Source organism: Pseudomassariella vexata (genome assembly GCF_002105095.1).
Source record: "Pseudomassariella vexata strain CBS 129021 chromosome Unknown BCR38scaffold_5, whole genome shotgun sequence".
Taxonomy (NCBI): Eukaryota; Fungi; Ascomycota; class Sordariomycetes; order Amphisphaeriales; family Pseudomassariaceae; genus Pseudomassariella; species Pseudomassariella vexata.
Genome location: NW_024467960.1, coordinates 1,099,324 through 1,114,545, shown reverse-complemented (window position 1 = coordinate 1,114,545; position 15,222 = coordinate 1,099,324). Strand labels below are relative to the sequence as shown.

Genomic DNA, 15,222 nt, shown 5'->3' with positions numbered 1-15,222 from the left:
GAGACTCATTTATATCAGCTTCATTCTGGTCCATCTAAGCTGTTCCATACACTCTTTAAAAATCACATTCTCGCCGGCACTACTGATTTTTTACTGTCGAATGCCCGACTGTCTTCTTCAATGTCATTCTTTCCCGATCCTCTCTCACTCACCCCTGTTATCATTCGGTTCAACTCATTTTACTTGCTTTCATTGCAAAACTGTTGAGGCGTCGAACTTATATTCTTCAATATGTCGTCTATGTCACCGCCGCCTGGCGCATCTTATTCCATGCCTCCACCACCGAGACCTTCAAGAGCATCCAGTAGATTGTCAGCATCACGAGCTATGCCACTGCCACCGAGGCCTGCAGAAAAGAAGAACCTGACGTCTTCTCGTTCCTTAGATGGTGCTCGAAGGCCGCCAAATTCATTAGCTCGGACGTCGACATCTACACCTCATCCATCCCTTAGACAACGTAGACCGCAATCATCTGCAAGCCAGTCCACTTCTTACTCCTATTCTAGGAGTCGCTCGGCTACAAGCTCCTCCTATCCATCAAGTCTATGCCGAAATACGAGCAGCGCGTCTGGAATCAAATCGCGTGCGGCGTCTTCCCTCTGGGGCTCGGATGGACACCAGATCATATGCGCTATCAGTGAGGCTCGAGGGGTCTCACCGTCAGTCGGGCTAGCCTTTGTGAATGCAACTACAAACGAAGCAGTACTCAGCCAGATTTGTGATTCTCAATTTTACGTCAAAACGGTGCACAAGATTCAGGTCTACGATCCTTCGGTTATTCTTATGGTCAACACTACTTTCCCACCGAACCCCAAGTCGACCCTCCTGTCTATCCTTGAAGAGGAACTCCACGGTACCCCTATTGAGGCACTTGACCGTAAGTATTGGTCTGAGATGGCTGGGTTGGATTTTATGCAGACCCTCGCTTTCAGGGAGGACCTCGATGCCATCAAGGTTGCAATCCAGGGCAATTTCTACGCAACTTGTTCCTTTGCTGCGGTAGGTATAGTTCTCTTACTCTACGGGATGCATCTCACTGTATCAGGCAATCAAATACATGGAACTCGCATGCCATCTGACAGTCATCTCCCATTCGCTTCGTATAAAGTATCAGCCCTCCGAGAACTCTATGCTAATCGATATTTCAACCATTCACTCGTTGGAACTCATCCAGAACTTGCACAATGCGAAGTCTAGGAACTGCCTCTTCGGACTTCTTAACGAGACGCTGACCCCCATGGGGTCGCGAATGCTGCGAAGCAACATTCTTCAGCCTTCAACACAGATTGATCATACCCTGAATCCTCGGTTTGATGCTCTGGACGAGTTGACCACGAAAGAGGACATGTTCTTCGAGATCAGAAAAGGTCAGGCAGCCAGTACATATCAAATCTTATTGTGTCCTAACTCTCTACAGCTCTGAAAGGATTTACCGATGCTGAAAAACTGCTGACACAAGTATGAGCCTGGGAACTGTGTTTACTAGTCCTCGCTAATATTATGAAGCTTGTGATCGTACCTGACCAAGCGTCAATATACGAGTCAGAGCAGGCAATCAACCACGTTCTCGAAATCAAAGCTTTCATTTCGGCCGTCCCCGCTTTGTATGAAGCGCTTGGTGCCGCCCGGACAGATCTTCTCCAGAGAATCCGTCAAATATGTCGCCCTGAGCTCGTTCAACCAATTTCAGATCTGATTGCTGGTACGATCAATGAGGATGTTACCTATGTCAACAGGCCGCTAGATCTGCGAAATCAGAGGACATACGCTGTAAAGGTGAGTCAGCAACTCCAATATGGATGACCCCTGACAAACCTACAGTCTGGAGTCCATGGAATGCTGGATGTCGCTCGACAGACATACAAAGAAGGCACAGACGACGTACATCAACATGTGAATGATATAAATGGTACGTGTGTTCATATATCAAAGCGTTTCGTGACCTAACGGAATTATAGAAGAGTACGACATGGTGTTCGACATCAGATACGATCGAAACCGTCAATACTGGCTGCGAACCAGAACCTCTGAATTTAAGGGCCGGGGCATCCCAGACGTACTTATCAATCAAGTTCGCAACGGCGAACATTTCGAGTGTCAGACTCTGGTCCTTGTGCAGCTTAACAATCGCATCACTGATTCCCACAACGAGGCGGTGATGCTGAGTGACAAGGTTGTACAGGAACTTTTGAATGCTATCCGAGGTCATATTGTAACTCTTTTCCGAGTCTGTGAAGGTCTTGCCCTGCTGGATATGATTGCTGCTTTTGGCCATTCTACGACAGCCAAAGACTACGTTCGACCTGAACTCGGGGACACTTTGGCACTAAAATCAGCCCGTCATCCAATCTGTGAAGCGGTGAGGTCTGAACCTTGAGTAAATTTCGATTGGAGCTGACGTATTCTAGATGATGCCCGATCGGTTCATATCCAACGACGTATATGCCAGTGAACAGCATCGATTCCAGATTATCACGGGCTGTAATATGAGCGGTAAGAGTACATACATCAGGATGATTGCTCTTTTGCAAGTCATGGCACAGATTGGGTGCTTCGTACCGGCCGAGTATGCCGCTTTCCCAATCATTGAGCAGCTTTTCATCCGCTTGTCTACAGATGACAATATCGAAGCGAACATGTCAACCTTCTCGGTGGAGATGCGAGAGATGGCATTTATCTTGCGAAATATCAATGCGAAAAGTCTCGTCATTGTTGATGAACTAGGCCGTGCTACCAGCACCAGGGACGGTCTTGCCATCGCTCTTGCCATGTCCGAGGCACTCATTCAGAGCAATTCTTTGGTTTGGTTTGTAACACACTTCAACCAACTGGGTTAGTTTATACCGAGACCAATTTTTTATGGAGCTGCACTGACCCGTACCATAGCCAAAGTCCTTGGGAGCCGCCCTGGAGTTCTGAACCTCCATTTGGCCACAAATATTACGGAACCACAAGATGGAGAAACCCCGAAGATGACGATGCTTTACAAGATCAACTCGGGACCGATCGAAGAGGAGTACTACGGTCTAAATCTCGCTCGCGTCATCGGATTTCCTGCCTCCTTCATGCAACTAGCGGAGGCGGTGTCGAAGACGCTGAAACAGCAGATTGAGCACAGGAAGCAAAGCTCGCAATCCGCAAAGCTACGAGCCAGGCGAAAGCTCATGCTGAGCCTGCACGAAACTCTAAATCAATTGCGGGATTCAGATATGGATGATGCAGCGCTAGGAAGCTACTTAAGGAGACTTCAAGCGGAGTTTGTAGCGAGAATGGACGATATTGAAAAGGGGGGGAGGGTAGAGAGTGTTAGGGAGAGGGAGGGGAGTGTTGAGACTGTGGGAACTGCATCGTTGCTGGAGTCGTGAACCGCTCGCCATATTCGGGGAAGATCACATTAAGGGTATATTACGAGCTTTTGGTTGCAAAATGACTTTCGACTATCTACATACAACATCCACGATCATGCTAGTTTGCTGTGTCCAGTTGGCTCATGCTAATTAAGCTACAAATCATACTCTACTCTACTCTACCGAGAAACATGCATGTTTACGCAATGCTCGCTATTGTCTTCAGTTATCTCTCTTCCAAGCAGTGGCTAAGAAATGCTGCACAAACTTGTCAACTAGCTCCTGATTCAATACAGGCGCATTTTCCAGCGCCGGAGACAGCGAGCGCGCCGTCTCGGTGACATAAGTTCTCGAAGGGTTGATCTGATCCTTGTCGTACTTCGAAGCAAAGAAGTCAACCAACTTAATAGGCGGGTTCTTTTCGGGATCCGGCTCCGACCCGCGCAGTCGATGCACCCACTCCTTGGGCTCAACCTCATCGAACTCCAAGCCCGCGTTCCGGAGCATGGGCAGTAAGTCTTCAGTCCAACGGAACAGGCGGTGGTTCGTCACATTGGCGAAGATCGAACCTGTATCAGAAAGCGCAATCTCCTTGATGGCCTGGGCGACGGTGTCGACGGGCAGCCACGAGGGCGTCTCCTGCAGCTTCGGCAAAGCCCCAATGGTGAGCGCGCTCTGCATCATCATCGTGATGGCCTCGGTGGGATTCCAGATGCCCGTCCGAGTATCAGCGACAATCTGTCCGACCCTCAGCACGCGGACACGCATCCCCGTCTTTTTGGCAGCCAGGTGGCACAGGTACTCTGACACGGACTTGGACTGCGCGTAGCCCATGCCCTGGGCCCACTCGAGGTCTGGAATCCTTTCAGGGACGGGGCTTGGCGCCCGTGCCACAGAGCTGACGGAGGAGCAGTAGTCGAAACTGGCCGGGACTGGGCCTTCGGCCGCAAGGCAGAGGTCCAGCAGGTTCTTGACGCCCGCGATGCAGTCGCGCTCGAAGCTTGACACGGTCAGGTTGAAGTTTACGGCCCAGGCGCAGTGGATAACGCTGCGGAGGCTTGAAGTCACTTCGCTGTAGACGGATTGTGAAAGGCCAAGGTGGGCGTTGGAGAAGTCGGAGATAAGGGGGATGATCTTGTGCTGTGCGCCGGGGGGCAGAGTCTCGTAGACACGGCGATTTTGTAGGGAGTCGTGAACGCGGCGGAGGGCGTCAGTTTGGTCTTTGGCGCGGACGAGGCAGTAGACGCGGGATACGGTCGGGTCGGAGGCTACGCGAGCGGCGACGTGGGCACCCAAGGAGCCGGTGGTTCCGGTGACGACCTGAGGGGTTAGGGGTTAGTCGTTTTGACTTTTGGTTAAGGAGGGGTGAGGTTTCAAGAGACGTACCACCGACGACGGCAAGCGTGATGGCCTTGGGGAAAATTCCCCGTATTTGGCGATCATCTCAGTCATCTCGTCCTCGACGCATCTGGTCTTTACGTCCTCACTTCCGGTGGCGAGCTTGAACAGGTAATTGCTCAGCTTGGCGATGGAAGGGTAGTCGAAGACCACGTTCTGCCCGAGCTTCTGGCCCCTCGTATCCACCGTCTTCAAGATCTCGCTTCGCAGCTGAATAGCCTGAAGCGAGTCTAATCCTAGAGAGAAGAAGTCTGCGTCATCAGCGACATTCGATGCCCGGACAAGCGACTTGAGCAGAGTTTCGCGGAGGTATTGACGAATCTCTTGGACGGTCAACGCCTTAAGCGATCCACCTTGGCATGTGTCTGCGGCATCATACGCTGCCTCAATATCGGATGCGAATTGCTTGTAGAACGCCTGCCGAATGAAGCTGCCCTTGTCGGTTCTTGGGTAGTCGACGTTCCGCGGGAGGATTCGGATCATGTTCTTGGAGATGCGAGCGTATGCTTCAGCGGGACCAGAAGAATCTATCGTAGGCCATAGCAATTCCACAATTTCCTCGTTGGACTTTCCGGCAGTGGACTCAGAGGGGATGATAAGGACACCGAGATAGGGACGTCCGGTTCCAAAAATGACGGCTTCGGCAACGGCGTTGTTGGAGCGTATCCGCCCTTCCATTTGAACCGGGTTAGTCTTTTCGCCATTTACCAGGACGATGGTGTCGTCCATTCTGGCGATGTACTTCCAGGCGCGAGGAATCTTGGGATGGGGCTCAAAGAGATCCTTGGTCGAGTACGAGCCGTCGGGCTGGTTGGAGGCAACCTTGGACGGCCATCCATCGACGACGCAGCATTCGAACAATTTCGGACCCCGGGGAACCCATTTCAGAAACGGGGAAACTCTATCGTTTTCTCGGACGTAGTTCCACGCCATATCCCCTGGTGGCCGGAACGAAGTCATGAGTTGTCCCACCTCAGTCCTGCCGCAATATGAGCTAGCCGAGCTTCGATAAAATCGATGGAAGTGAATGGAACTTACGCTCCATAATGGCCAATAAGATTGATCCCTTTCCCTACCAAGAGGTCGCCGAGCTCGTCAGGGCATGGGGAGCCACCGTACATGACGACCTTTAGCTGCCTCAGAAGCTCAATGCCCCTCTCTGTCTCGGAGAGGAGCTTCAGGGCGTATGGCACACCGTAGAAGATCTCGAATTTATGTTGTTGCATCACGGCAGTCAGATGCTGTTGGGTCAGGGGAAGGTCTGCGCTGTACATGTGAATGGCCTTCTTTGCGTAGATGGCTCTGTACAAGTTGCAGATACCGTGATTGTGGTAAAGGGGCAAGGTAATGAATGCCTTCATCTCCATGCTGACGGCGTAGTTGGACAGTGCTGCCTTTTGTTGCTGATAGATGGGCTTGGGCAGACCCGTTGATCCTGGGTACCAAATTAGTCGTGTTTGAGCGAACAGTGGAATAGCAGCAGGTCAAAGACTTACCACTTGAGTGGATTATGTAAATGTAGTTGTTTGCTTCCACATTGTGGTCAAGAGCGGAGTCCAGTCTTGTGTCGGCATGGACTTCGACCGGGAAGTCAAAGACTCCCTTGGATGCAATGCGATGGATCTGGATGTGAGACAGATCTCCCTGTGTACTCTCACTGGCAACTTCAAGATACCTGGAATCGGCCAGGAGATATTTAGTTCCAGTCACGGACATCAGCGATTCGATTGCCGCCTGAGAGAGTCGTGTTGACAAGAATAAAATGGTGTGTCCGAGTTTTGTCAAGGCCAGCATTGTGACCAAGTACTCGAAGTTGGACGGCCCCAAGAGAGCCACAACAGTTGGTTTTTCTTCCGAAGATGACCGAGTTGGTATGAATTGTTGGTAGTGTATGGCAGCTCTGTACGCAAAGACGTCCAGTTGCTGCATGGTATAGTCGACATATTCAATGCCAGAAGAAGGATAGGAGACAATGATATCGTGAGAGTTGGTTCGAGCTCGCTTTCGAACCAAGTCGTCCACAGTCTGCAGATTCGAATCATCGTCTGATTCTGTGGCGACGTCTTTTTGTGGTTGCAACGGAGCGACTGGAGTGTCGCTGGGAACAGCGCCCGAAGCGCTGGATATTCCAACTGAGGCCAACATTTTGCCGAATGGTCTGATAGTTATTTGCAGAACTCTATGGCAATTCAAAGGCACACGCGAGTAATGCGCGGTAGTTATAAAGGACGGTGTCGCCATGAACGTGGTTGGCACCTTTTCCGAGCGGATAGACAATATGCGGAATCCCTGCTGTCGGCTATGCGGACCCCTCATTGTTGGTGCGGAGTGTATATAAGTCGGCTAGGGAGATGACAATGGAAAAGCAACACGTCCCCGGCAAATTGCGAAGTGGCGACCACATGCGGAGACGGAAATATGCACGCCTGTCTACTTGGGCTGCGGGAAAGCACAAGACGGAAAGCGAGAAGACCTCACTTCCACGGGCACTGTTCTTACCCAGTGAATCGGGAATTAAACCGACGTCGCTATGTGAGTATTCCGCGCCCACTCCACTTCCACATAAAGGGAATGACCATCCTGGAAGGATGACTGGTTGCCATCAATATTTATCCAACAGGCTCAAACTGAGCCACGCCTTACGGCAAACAAGTAGATAATTACTTGAATACAGCTAACCCAACTTACTTTGACCAGAAACAACATTGCCAAGGTTTAAGCTCAACCCAGGCACAAAAGTGACGGCTGTCGGCTTCGGCACATGACAGGCACCACCTAGCTAAGTAAAAGTCGCCCTGGAGCAAACTCTGAAAGCTGGCTATCGCCATCTGGACTGTGCAGCAATCTACCGCAACGAAGCCGAAGTTGGCGAGGGCATTCGAAACAGTGGTGCCACGCTTGGGAATATTACTTACCAATGGAATGCCAAACACAAGCCTGAAGATGTTGGGGTTGGTTTGTACAAGACGTTGAAGCATCTCGGAACCGAGTACGTTGATTCTTTCTGATCCACTGGCCCGTGTAAGCCCCAAAATTTCCCAAGCATTTGAGCCCTCTTCTGATGATCTGCTACCAGAGCATTCAACCCAAGTGATACATAATTCCCCATCGACTCAGAACTCTGCAGCGGAAAGGCCTGTTCGAGTTCTGCAGGCTGCGCCACTTAGCAAGCAGACTGGCTTCGATTTTGTCTTATTGCTGTACTCATCGGGTATTGGACGTCGGACGGTGGTGCTGCCGAAGAGCGTGCCACGGACTAGACAATTACCGACTGATGTGTTTGAGCAACTAGCGATTCAATCTGCAGGCTGTCTCGAGGCTTGGCATCTTTGATGATGGGGCTGAGGAGCAGATGAAGGACATGGCTCGGGCTGCAGATCCCACAAATTTGAAGCAATCCGGGATTGGAACTTTAGAACAGGAGCGCTAGTCACATGCTAAACTTAGAATATGATATACCTCATACGTACGTGACGGTTCTCAGAGTGTCGGACCCTTAAGACACCCAAAGTTGAATGAGACGCCGCTCAGACAATTGTGGTCATATTGGGTAATATACAGTCCAGCAGCCAGCAGTTGCGTGCCAGCTATATTTAGGATATTTAGGGTATTTAGACGCAGAAGCATGTTGCTTATACTATATTTATAAGGCACTGTAACTGAAGTGGCCCTGGCCGTTACTAAACTTTCGCCGGAAAAGGGTGAATATAAGAGAGTATCAACGATTTATCACCGGCAACTAGAATAGCACACTCGTCACACAAGCTCGCGGCAAAGGATTCACCATCAGTACCAAGCAACAGCCAAAACCATAAATCCGCAAAGAATTTTGACTTCGGTCACGTTCTAGTGTCTTGGCTAGTATATGCCGTAGACGAACTGAGACTCAAACCTCGAGGTTGAAATAACCAAGCCACACCAAGATGAATAGACGTCCGAAGCAAGAGGAAGAATTGTGAGTGCCGGTAGGTCTTTTCGCCTCTGGACTCTTTGAAGTAGCACTTTCAGGGAATTTCATGCCAATCTGACATGAATGCAGTATCAGGAAATTCAGTTTTTTCGGCCTGATAGCAGCAGAAATTTGCCGGAAGGTAGCACGCGATATGCAGACCGAAGATAGATCGAAGGGCAAAGGCATAAAGCATGATACGAAAACAAAAACGGCTATTAAGGACAAGAGCAAGAGCGAGGGCGAGGGTGGGAGCGAGCCGTAGGGACGAACAAAGCTACTTGCGTGTGATAGCAGCGAGGGACACCTAGGACTCGTCTGTCGTTTGGGGATATTTATTTTTCCAGGAGACAGTGGCAAACACAGCATATTAGAGGCAACATCGCCAAGTTTCCAAAAAGCGGGTGAAGCTTTGAGTGCCAAAGACGAGGAGAACAGTACACACATAATGTATAGACCGGGCGTTGGAACCACAGCTACTCCTTTCAAATACTTCACGGTAATTCTTTTCTGGCAAAAAGCTCGTATGTTCTTCTTTTATTTGTATTTGTTTGTCATAAGAAAGTGTGCAAATAATAAGACAGCCAAAATTAAGAGCAGATAAGATTAATATACCTTGGTCCCTACCAGACAACCCGCAGTGCTCTCTGACATCGTTTCTACACCCGGTCTGGGCCGGTTCACGGACGCTGAACTTGAACTTTGCCCAAGATGTGAAGGCAGATTATGTTCTTCCACATGGTAATGCACATACTTGGGGCACCGACACTTGGAGCGTGCTTACAACCATACGATGGGTCGTTACCATGATCGATGGTAGCGGGCTGCGGTAATTGTGGCAATGGCGGTAGTACCTGTCAGATGCAAACAAGCCACAGTGGCTTGGCCTGGACAGGGGTCGGAAATGTATAACTAGGCTGCTGTGACCCCTCTTCTTTTAGAGAGGGCAGCGATTAACTTGTCGTTATTGAGTCCCCTATACTACGCTATTGGTACCTACCTGGTGACTGGCAGCTTGTTTCGCTTGAGCACTCTCGTCCTTCACTTTGCACTTGAAATCCCGTGACAGTACCGTTCTCAACTATGTGACAAATATCGGTATCCTCGTGCTCGCCTTTGACTGGTCCCCGTGGGCGCAAGAGCCGTTCTTGGCGGCTGGGGACCTCCTCCTTCCGGCCTCGTATAGTAGTTGATTGGCCAGTTTCAGAAGCCACGGGGCTTGACCTTGGCTCAGTGATCCGAATGGCCGCAATCGGCAACAAACATTCATTCTCGCTTTGATAACGGCGGGAGTGGCTTGCACCGCCACATCTTGTGGCCTGATAGACCATTGTTGTGTTGCTGGACTGCTCGACTCTAAGTTCTAGACCTATATTGGACTGCATGAAGACGGTAGTAGTGCCAACCCACATACCGCTGAGGGCTTGGGTCTGCAGTGGACACAGAGCAGCAACCGTGTCATTGTGAACCGCGACGAAGGGCCCACGTTGAGCATGCTTCCATCGCATCTTGCCAGGATGTGGATCCTTGGTTAATGAGAATGGGGTGGGCGTCTACCCCGAAGAATTTTAGGCCAATGCAACCCTGTGGAGGTGTTCATATCTTCGACGGATGAGAGAAGGAAGCAGGCAGAAAACGAAGGCTGGCAGTGGTAGTATAGCGATGGTCCCGGAATCGTCTATGAGCGGGTAGTCGATATCTGCATGTTGGCTATGAGAAGTCTGCTGCTGAACAGCACAAATCGACTTCAAGTAACGCCGGTGCATATTCATAGGATTGACAACTGATGCAGTATCCGCAATCTCACGCTAAATCTCACATTACTCTAAACGTATTTTGAAGGTACTCCTTTCCCCCTTTCTCCGTTTCGACCATAAAGACGACAGTCCTTTCAAGTATTGAGTATAATCCATGTTTATGTTCATGTAAAATATATATTTGACATCGTGTAAAGTTCCACACTTATCCTTCCGTTCTCATCCCCATTTTTTTCACCAAAGCCTCAGCAATATCGCGAGCAAACCCCTGGTTGTTTACATCTCTATTATCATCAACGACCTTGATACCAGTCCCCCGCAGGCCTTCGCGGATCGTCTCGAAGAGCACCGCGTCGGCTTTATCATCCTCAAACGGCCCACCGGACGTAGAAATCATGCTCACGCCGCCCATCGGTATCCACACTTCCACCATCTCAGGAGCTGTCGCGTTCCGTAGCCTGGCACAAATGAACTCCCCGATCTGTCTGCATTCGTCCTCGGAAGAGCGCATGAGTGTAATCACAGGATTGTGTTCGTAGAGCTTTCGGTTCTTGTATGTCGCCGGCACCGTATCCATGGGACCAAAATTGGACATGTCGGTAGCGCCCAGCGAGATGATATTGGGGATTTCAGCGTCGACCGCCGCCACGAGACGATTCGAGTTGGCAGGCATAGTACCGCCTGTGATGAAATCGCAGATCTCTGTCGTTGTCAGATCGAGCACGGCATCGATAATCTCATCGCGAATCAGGCGCTCCATTGCTTTACCCCCATGTCCAGTCGCGTGGAATATGTACGTCTCTATATCGTAGTTGCTCTCGAGATGATGGCGTACCGCGTCAACCCCCGGTGTGGTGACGCCAAACATGGTGATAGCGACGCGCTTCTTGGTGGTAAACATCCGGCTACTGGCCTCAAACATATTTTGTCTATGTCGACTCGCATACGCCAGCGCCGCACCCGCGATGGCCGCCCCAGCATTGCCCAAAACATCCCTCAGAACATGGTTTAGTCCTGCGACATCAACCACCGAGTGCATCATCGTGATATCCGTCTCGCCCACAATTGGGCCCGTATCCCCACTGGCGATGGTTGAGACGATCATCTTGGGGAAGCCAATGGGCAAGGCGTTTCGCATAACAGGAGCCGCGAGTGCGGTCCCCCCTGAGCCTCCCGCCGCGATGATGCCCTGTATCTCCCCCTTTTCATATAGACTTTTGACCAGTACTGACGCGCAGTCGCTCATGAGCCGGATAGTTTCGCCGCGCGGCATCGGCACCTGGCTATCGCCGTGGTTCCGGCGGCCGTTATCGCACACGAGCTGCTCCTGGGTGATGTTGATCGCATCGTGTTGCACATTTGATCTTCCGACGTCGATCATGAGAATGTCCACATCCCCATTTTGCTTTATCTGATCACGGAGGAAGAGGAGCTCATCGAGCTTAGTGTCGCAGGTTCCGAGTAATGCAACAGTCGCCATTTTGGCAGATATTAATATTTATTAGTCACTGTTAGACTGATTCTCATATTTTTTCCGGATATCGTAAGAGTGTCTAAGACGGATTTATTTCGTCAACACATGAATGACGTCGTGCAAGTTGTGCGGAGACATTACGATTATCACTGGAGATGTGACGTCAACAAAGTGTAAGTCATCTGTAGGAGTCGTACACTATTTCATCCGTAGAAAGTCGTCTTTAATTTGCCGATTTGTCAAATTGATTTAGTTGAGATAATACCCCGATCTAATCATCGCGGAAGATGGCGCCCCTCACAGACCGAAACCAGATCCTCAAGAAACTTTGGCGGCAGATCAAAGACGGCCAACCAATTGTTGGAGCCGGTGCCGGGATCGGCCTCTCGGCCAAGTTCATCGAAGCCGGCGGCGGTGACCTGATCATCATCTATAACAGCGGCCGTTTTCGTATGGCTGGGCGCGGATCCTTAGCCGGATTGATGCCGTACGGAAATGCAAACGATGTAGTGGTGGATATGGTAAGTACACTTCTCTTCACTTGAACAACTACCCAATTATTCTCCAAGTGATTCACATAGCCTTAGGCGAAAGAAGTCCTCCCGATAGTAAAACACACACCCGTCCTGGCCGGCGTCTGCGCTACCGATCCCTTCCGCAGCATGCCGCAATTCCTCAATCAGCTACAGGACCTCGGTTTCGCAGGTGTGCAGAACTTTCCGACCGTTGGGCTCATCGACGGCTCGTTCCGCACGAGTTTGGAGGAGACGGGAATGTCGTATGACGCCGAGGTGGACATGATTCGGCTCGCGCACGAGATGGGCCTGTTCACTACCCCCTATGTTTTCAATGCTGCCGAGGCGAAGAAGATGGCGGCGGCTGGGGCAGACGTTTTGGTTGCTCATATGGGACTCACGGCTAGTGGGTCTATTGGGGCTTCGACGGGTAAGGGGTTGGATGAATGTGTGACGTTGATTCAGGAGATTCAGGATGTTGCAGTGCAGATCAATTCTGAAATTATTGTATTGTGTCATGGTGGACCTATTGCTGCGCCTGCGGATGCCGAGTATGTATTAAGCAGGACGAAGGGGGTGCATGGGTTTTATGGCGCCAGCTCGATGGAGCGGTTGCCGGTTGAGGAGGCCATCACGAACATTACGAAGAGTTTCAAGAATCTCAAGCCGGGGGCTCAAAGTAAACAGGAGCTAGGGGCGTTGGAGCTGACCCTGTAGATACGTATTATCACATGCAATTTACTTATGGCTCTGTATATCGGAGCCACAGAAATGTCACGTAACTATAAATTCAAAACTATGAACCACATCATAATTGCGGCACAGTTAGGCTCCATTACCTATAAATCGAGCATTAAGTATTCAACTGTTCGTCCTGGGACAACAAGTCTCTAAGTGTCTCGCGGTTATTTCACGCGCAGCTTAAGTACTATGAATCGTCGTAGTTCCATCATGTAGCTCGATCATTTCCTCTATTGTATGATTCAGCGTCCTACAACTCGCTGAAATCTAGCCTGGGATTTACTGGTAGCCGCTTGCCCGAATCATCAAGTGAATATTCATTGCCAGGGAACTAGGCATGGGCAACCCCAATCCTGTAATTTCACATTTCAACGTGGAATTTCATGCAACTCGTTGCTTTTGAGCATGGTATGGTCTAGGATAAAGTCAGTGTTGTATCACCTGATTACCACTGCGGAGTAGTTTGGACTCACGTATCATGCCATCCCACCCAATCCAACCCTAAACCCAGGCAGTAGTTGCCATCCCACCCCTCCAAATCGTCGACCTCGGGTTAGGCTTCAGCAAATTCCCGCAAATTCCCAAAAGCCGTCTTCGCATACACAACCGCCTCCACCCCTGGCGTTCCCTTCAGAAACTACCGCTCCTGAATCTGCTCTACAGCCGGTACATACAGCCTCCCCAGGGAAGCTTAGTCGGTGCATTATCAAACAACTTGGACCGCACCCCTCTAGTCATCAGCGTCACGAATCTCATTTCAAACGGCTGCAGCCTAGAACCAATAGCAAGGACCGCCGCTTTGCATGCGTCATACACAGCTTGGTGTGGTGGATTGTCACTTAGATGACGCTTCCCGCCGTGGGAACAAACCCTTTTGCCTTGATCAACAAGGGCAGAAATGCGTGGGTCATGACAAACACATCCTCGATGTTCGTCTCAATAACACGCCGCAAATCCTCGAATTTGAAGTCGGCAAAGGGCATGATCTACGTCGTGTCGACGTTGTTCAGCAGGTAGTCCAGAGATCTGCTCGTGGCCTTTTGGGCTTGAGACACGATGGCCAAGATGGGTTCTTCGAATTTTTACTCTAGCGCAATAGTCTCGATGCCCTTTCAGCGACGGCGGCGCCAATGCCGCAGTCACTGCAGCCAGTGATGAGGATCGTCTTTCGGAGCATGTTTAGGGGCCGCAGCTTGGTGTAGCGAAGGTATACATCCAATTAGTAATTGCCACATATCTGTTGACGACTGCAAGCGTAACGATAAGACATCCATGCACATAGATGTTGTCTTGTTGGACCAACCGCTTTGGATAGTACTTTACAAAGTTGACGAACACACCAAGGATCAAACTGCAACTGGTCATCTCTAGCAGGGTCAAGGCCTAGAGCTATATATACAACCAACGTGTTGTTTTGTTAGTGAAATGTCCAAGGGATGAGGCTACGTTAGCTTTGAAGGCAGTGGTGTGACTATGGAAAATTGAAAGTGTTTGCAGATAACAGATTTGGTAAGACACAGTAGGACAACTTGTTAGAAACTTAAGGAGTCAATACCGACGTTTAGATGTTAGATCATCCCTCGAGTTGATGTTGAACAAGAAATACGCACGACTTGGCCCGTTGCGAGTGTCGCTCTCATTTGTCCAAATATCAACACAAATTCCATAGAAAATCTTACATAATCCTGTTCTAGATTAATCAGCTAGATCCATAGTATTTGCTCTGATTACGAGGAGAGACATTAGTGAAACGGAATACTATATCAGGTGCAGATAAGCCACAGTGGCTTGCCGGGCCCTAGCCTTGGTCGGCAATGTCTAAATAGGCTGCTGCTGTGGCCCCCTCTCTTGAGGAGGGGCAGTGAGCAACTTGTCGTTATTGAGTGCCCTCCCCTAAACTACACTGCTGGTGCCCACCTGGTGACTGGCAACCAACTTCTCTCTAGCACTCTCGTCCTTCACTCTGTACTTGAAATACCCGTGACGAACTACAACACCAACTTGGTCGAAGATCTCCCCTTGGACATCTCTATTTTTAAAA

The 15,222-nt window shown here is 50.1% G+C and overlaps 5 protein-coding genes across 5 annotated transcripts; 2 read left to right on the top strand and 3 right to left on the bottom strand.

Annotated features, from left to right (window-relative positions):
- Positions 1 to 327: 327 nt before the first annotated feature.
- On the top strand, positions 328 to 3,365 carry BCR38DRAFT_338911 (DNA mismatch repair protein-like protein MutS; the record flags this gene model as incomplete). The annotated part of the gene is made up of 8 exons (XM_040855655.1): positions 328 to 999; positions 1,046 to 1,367; positions 1,418 to 1,458; positions 1,507 to 1,776; positions 1,822 to 1,909; positions 1,959 to 2,359; positions 2,409 to 2,832; positions 2,887 to 3,365. 8 exons carry the CDS (start codon positions 328 to 330, stop codon positions 3,363 to 3,365), a joined length of 2,697 nt encoding a protein of 898 aa, XP_040717047.1.
- BCR38DRAFT_429188 (uncharacterized protein) lies at positions 3,366 to 6,967 on the bottom strand. Its single transcript, XM_040859949.1, has 4 exons — positions 6,242 to 6,967; positions 5,784 to 6,180; positions 4,734 to 5,724; positions 3,366 to 4,667 (listed from the first exon to the last, which is right to left on the bottom strand). Exons 1-4 carry the CDS (start codon positions 6,888 to 6,890, stop codon positions 3,570 to 3,572), a joined length of 3,135 nt encoding a protein of 1,044 aa, XP_040717046.1. The 5' UTR covers positions 6,891 to 6,967; the 3' UTR covers positions 3,366 to 3,569.
- Positions 6,968 to 9,495: 2,528 nt separating this feature from the next.
- On the bottom strand, positions 9,496 to 10,140 carry BCR38DRAFT_511779 (uncharacterized protein; the record flags this gene model as incomplete). The annotated part of the gene is made up of 2 exons (XM_040865035.1): positions 9,695 to 10,140; positions 9,496 to 9,548 (listed from the first exon to the last, which is right to left on the bottom strand). Exons 1-2 carry the CDS (start codon positions 10,104 to 10,106, stop codon positions 9,496 to 9,498), a joined length of 465 nt encoding a protein of 154 aa, XP_040717045.1. The 5' UTR covers positions 10,107 to 10,140.
- Positions 10,141 to 10,656: 516 nt separating this feature from the next.
- BCR38DRAFT_389396 (uncharacterized protein) lies at positions 10,657 to 11,940 on the bottom strand (the record flags this gene model as incomplete). Its single annotated transcript, XM_040857544.1, has 1 exon — positions 10,657 to 11,940. Exon 1 carries the CDS (start codon positions 11,929 to 11,931, stop codon positions 10,657 to 10,659), a length of 1,275 nt encoding a protein of 424 aa, XP_040717044.1. The 5' UTR covers positions 11,932 to 11,940.
- A 215-nt stretch (positions 11,941 to 12,155) lies between these two features.
- Positions 12,156 to 13,157, top strand: BCR38DRAFT_473397 (TIM-barrel enzyme family protein; the record flags this gene model as incomplete). The annotated part of the gene is made up of 2 exons (XM_040862940.1): positions 12,156 to 12,446; positions 12,513 to 13,157. The coding sequence occupies exons 1-2, from the start codon at positions 12,213 to 12,215 to the stop codon at positions 13,155 to 13,157; spliced, it is 879 nt and encodes a 292-aa protein (XP_040717043.1). The 5' UTR covers positions 12,156 to 12,212.
- Positions 13,158 to 15,222: the final 2,065 nt, after the last annotated feature.

What these genes read in the sequence shown, in the direction of transcription:
- BCR38DRAFT_429188 (XM_040859949.1), bottom strand. Translation starts at nt 6,890, where the DNA reads ATGTTGGCCTCAGTTGGAATATCCAGCGCTTCGGGCGCTGTTCCCAGC. An exon ending in TTACATAATCCACTCAAGTG is followed by an intron (nt 6,181 to 6,241) that starts GTAAGTCTTTGA and finishes TTTGGTACCCAG; the next exon opens with GATCAACGGGTCTGCCCAAG. An exon ending in CTTATTGGCCATTATGGAGC is followed by an intron (nt 5,725 to 5,783) that starts GTAAGTTCCATT and finishes ATATTGCGGCAG; the next exon opens with GACTGAGGTGGGACAACTCA.